The 3,983-nt window shown below is 54.2% G+C and overlaps 1 protein-coding gene across 1 annotated transcript in view; it reads left to right on the forward strand.

The window, feature by feature from the left end:
* The first annotated feature begins 665 nt into the window (after nt 1-665).
* LOC137650482 (AN1-type zinc finger protein 1-like) overlaps nt 666-3,983 on the forward strand; it is a 64,894-nt gene continuing 61,576 nt past the window's right edge. The window contains exon 1 of the mRNA XM_068383712.1: nt 666-969. Within this exon, the coding sequence (XP_068239813.1) occupies nt 808-969 (162 nt within the window). The 5' untranslated portion in view covers nt 666-807. The remainder of the gene's footprint in view (nt 970-3,983) is intronic.

Below are 3,983 nucleotides of genomic sequence, written 5' to 3' on the forward strand. Positions count from 1 at the left end.
CCTGGGAAAGTTAAACCAGCTAGATTTTGGTTCATAGGGACTGCCTTCTTCTCTAAGGATGAGTCTCTTTTTAGAGACTCTTGGTTTTATTCTTATAGGAACAAATCATGAATTTTCTGAGTACAGTAATTTGAATTATTCCTAGCTGTACAAACATGAGCTTTTTAAGTTACGGTACATTTCCTGCCTCAACTACCCTGCAATTCCCAGGCCTAAGGTCAAAAGTTATTTTCTAGGGGACTATTTTGGGAAGGGCTTACCAGCCACCTGCTGGTAGTTTTAACTACCTCGTTAAAACTTATGTAGCCATCTCAGCTACGCTGAAGGCGTACTACCATTAAAAGACTTTGGTTTGCAGAGTTAGGAAACAAATTAATAAAAAACAAAGTTTGATTTGGTTGGTACTGTACTTTTCTAGTTTTTTACAGGAAGTGTGCTTATGGACTCTCAGGTGCAACTAGATGGGCGCTTATTAGAACTGGTGGATTCTGGGTGGCGGACAGATACTCTTCCCAGTGACGAAATTGCCGTTCCTATTCAAGAACTTCCCGATCCAGAACCTGATGCTACAACTCCTAACCAAACTTTACGACAACAAGAGCACAAGTGGCAGGACCTAATGTTGTCAAATCTGTCTGATTTTCAGACTCCAAATGCTAATACTTAATATTTCAGTCTTATTTAATTTATAATATTTTAGTCAAAAACACTTAAACACTGATTGTTGATATTAAAATTTAGACTGGCTTGTAATTTGGCAGTTTTTAATCATTTATTCCTAGTTGTAGATTTTCTGAAAGAAATGTCATGGAGTTTCCAGAATTAGGGAAACAATGTCAAGTCTCATCCTGCCAGCAGTTGGATTTTCTCCCTATAAAATGCCACTTTTGTAGTGCCTTGTTCTGCAAAGATCACTTTCCCCCACAATATCATGACTGCACTGGAGATTATAACAACATTGTAGATAAGGTTAGTTGAAAAGTTTTTTATTTGTTAACAGTTAATTGTTCCGTAACCGAAATACAAACCACGCTATTTACATGGGGTATTACTTTCGGCGTAGCTGAAATGACGAGCCATTAGATTTTTAACGAGGGTTAACTACCCTCTCGCTAGTTAGCGAAGGGGTAGGGGAGGGGTAGCTAGCTACCCCTCCCCCCTCACACACCGGTGAACTGATTCACTTCACTTTTGGCTCGGGTGATGATCAGACCTGTATCTCACCCTTGCATTTTTGACAGCCTTAATTTGTTTGCTTTTTCTTACAGCTTGTGTGCTTGGAAGTTGGCCTCCATTCATCATGCGGAAGTGCCCTAGACTTCCCGACCACCCTTGTGGAACGTTCTTGTCGGCGGTCGAGACCGACCCTCACTCATTATGTCCATACTGCCGAGGTCAACGGTGTGAAAGGAATAAAACTTGTAGTGAGTGCAGGGAGTGGTCTACCTTCCAGTGGGAGAGGTTTTCCCGGCGACGTAAGAAGAAGTCTAAGCGTGACCTTTCTCCTTCGAGGGCTGCCTTGAAGAAGGAAGGTTCCAAAGACTCTTATTCCGTTGCCCGAACCTCCTCCGAAGCTCCCACTCGATCGGTCTCTCGCGAGGGGCCGTCGAGTGGTAGCGTAGGCCTTTCTGTTGTTGACCATCCTCGGGGTTCGGGAGAGGGAGTTGCCTCCCATAGCGAGGCAGCTCCTCCTCCTCCACCTCCGGGGGAGGATTTTGATGTTGATGATTCTGTGTCTAACAATGATCTTTTGCAGCTTTGGGCTTCCTTGGGACTTAAGGGCTCGCCCTCCAGGGAAGCCCTGTTTGACCTGATCCAGTTGGGTGCAGCTGTCAAACAGTCGCCGGTAATAGCAGAGGTAGATCCTCTGTCTATTGTGGACGTTGTTGTGACAGAGGCTTCCGACGGGTCGGGCCAAACCCCTGCTGTTGTTGCTGATGTTGCTGAAGGCTCGGTTCCCCCCTCCGAACATCCTTCGAGGGAGGAGCTGGGTCCAACGGTCTCTCCTGCGGGTGATTCTCCCCCCCGGGGGAGTTCACTGACGGAGACTCCTCTTCGGAGGACCGACGACGGTGTTGCTGCCCCTCGAGGTCGTCTTCGCCGTAAGGCTTGCCCTCCTCTTTGCCGTCAAGGCCTTTCTTCCCATTACAAGGGGATTAGGAGGCGCCTCTTTGGTACTTCGCCTTCGACGTCTCCCGCAGAGGAGCCTCCTCGACGTGACTAGACCGTTACAGCCGTACCGCTAGACCTCTCAGCTGATCGTTCGCGATCACCGACGCCTGCCAGACCTGCTATCCTTCCTTCTCCGTTTGCGGATGCAGATGCGCTGTGGGCGCCTACGCACCCCGTTTTCCAACGGGCACCGGTCCCTTCGGGGCATAAGGCCTTGTCTCCCACTGAGACTAAGTCCCCTAAGCGCCAGGTGTTACCTGCGCGCTCACGTTCTCCTGCGCGCTGTAGCGCGCAAGCTCTCACCTGCTGTGGACCCTTCAGACTCTTCACGCCCCACATCTTCTTGCCGTAGATCTCCTGCTCGCCTGCGCGTCAGCGCTCTCCTACGCGTCAGCGCTCTCCTACGCGTCAGCGCTCCCCTGCTCGTCAGGGATCTCCTGTGCGGCAGCTCTCTCCTGCTCGCGAGCTCACATCTGCGCGCCCCGTTCCTGCTGCGCGCCCACGTACTCCTGAGCGCCTACGATCACCTGCTCGCCAGCGCACATCTGCGCGCCCTGGTCCAGATGCGCGCCAACGTTCGCCCGCGCGCCCACGATCTCCGGATCTGGGTGCAAGCAAGGAGGCTGCTCCTTTGCCCCCTCACCGTCGATCTCCTACGCGCCCGCAGACCCCGCCCACGCGCCAGCCTTTGCCTGCGCGCACACTACGGTGCGCTCTTCTAGACCTGGTCGAGCTCCTGCGCGCCCACGAGAAGTCTCCGGTGCAAGCCCGCGAGCGTTCGCCCCTACGCGCCACTTCACCTTCTGGTCCTGCAGCCCATTTGATAGCTCCCGACCACGTCACTACGCGTTAGCGATCTCCAACGCGCCAGCGATCTCCCGCGTGCCCGCGCGATCCTTCGCCTGCGCACAAGCACTCTCCAACGTGCCCGCGCGCCCTCACATCGGATTGCCGAAGGTCTCCTGCGCGCCCACGCGCTAACTTGCCTGTGCGCAGCCGATCGCCTACGCGCCATCGCTCGCCAACGCGCCATCGCTCCCCTGTACGCTGTCGTTCTCCTGGCCGCCACCGCCCGCGCGCCCCCTCGCCCACGCGCCAACTTTCGCCCGCCCCTTCATCTCCGCGCGCATGCGCGCCAACGTTCGCCCGCGCGCGAACCCGCGATTTTACCAGCGCGACCCCGATCGCGATTCCCGCCGGGTTTCGCAGCACAGGCAACCTTGCGAGTCCTCGGGAGCGACGCGTACTTCCAGATTATCGTCACGATCTCCACCGCGTAAGCGCAGAGCAGCGCTCTTGCAGGAGGAGGAAGATTCTTCAGAGAGGTCTAGGCAACACCCTTCTTCTTTTCAGGCAGGCCCTGTGGTATTCACTCCTAAGGATCGCCCGATCCCCTTCCCTTCAGCGGGAGTCGCTGACACCGATTCTGTCAGCCTTGGTTCGGGTCTCTGATCAAAGTGGTCGTCCAGGCTGTTAAGCCGGTCCTCGCTGATCTAGGCCTCAAACCAACGGCAGCCTCGTCCCCGCTGAAGAGGAGGAGAGGAGTGGACTTCGTGGTAACTTCTCCTAGGGTCAAACTGGCTCCCAAGAAGTCCGTCAGGAAGGCCCCTTCCTCCCCTCAGACGGTTTATCCTTCCCCTGTGGACGAAGCCTTTCCGTCCTCAGGAGAGTCCAGCGAGGTGGGTCATTCTCCCACGGCACCAATGGGAGGAACCCCACCTTGAGTAGGAGAATCGTCTCGTGTGGGAGCAGCGAGGAGCCCTCAGACTTCTTTACTGGAGTCCTGTATCTCTCCTAGGAGGGTGCCCAAG

This window comes from Palaemon carinicauda, chromosome 1 (genome assembly GCF_036898095.1).
Source record: "Palaemon carinicauda isolate YSFRI2023 chromosome 1, ASM3689809v2, whole genome shotgun sequence".
In the NCBI taxonomy this organism is placed as follows: Eukaryota; Metazoa; Arthropoda; class Malacostraca; order Decapoda; family Palaemonidae; genus Palaemon; species Palaemon carinicauda.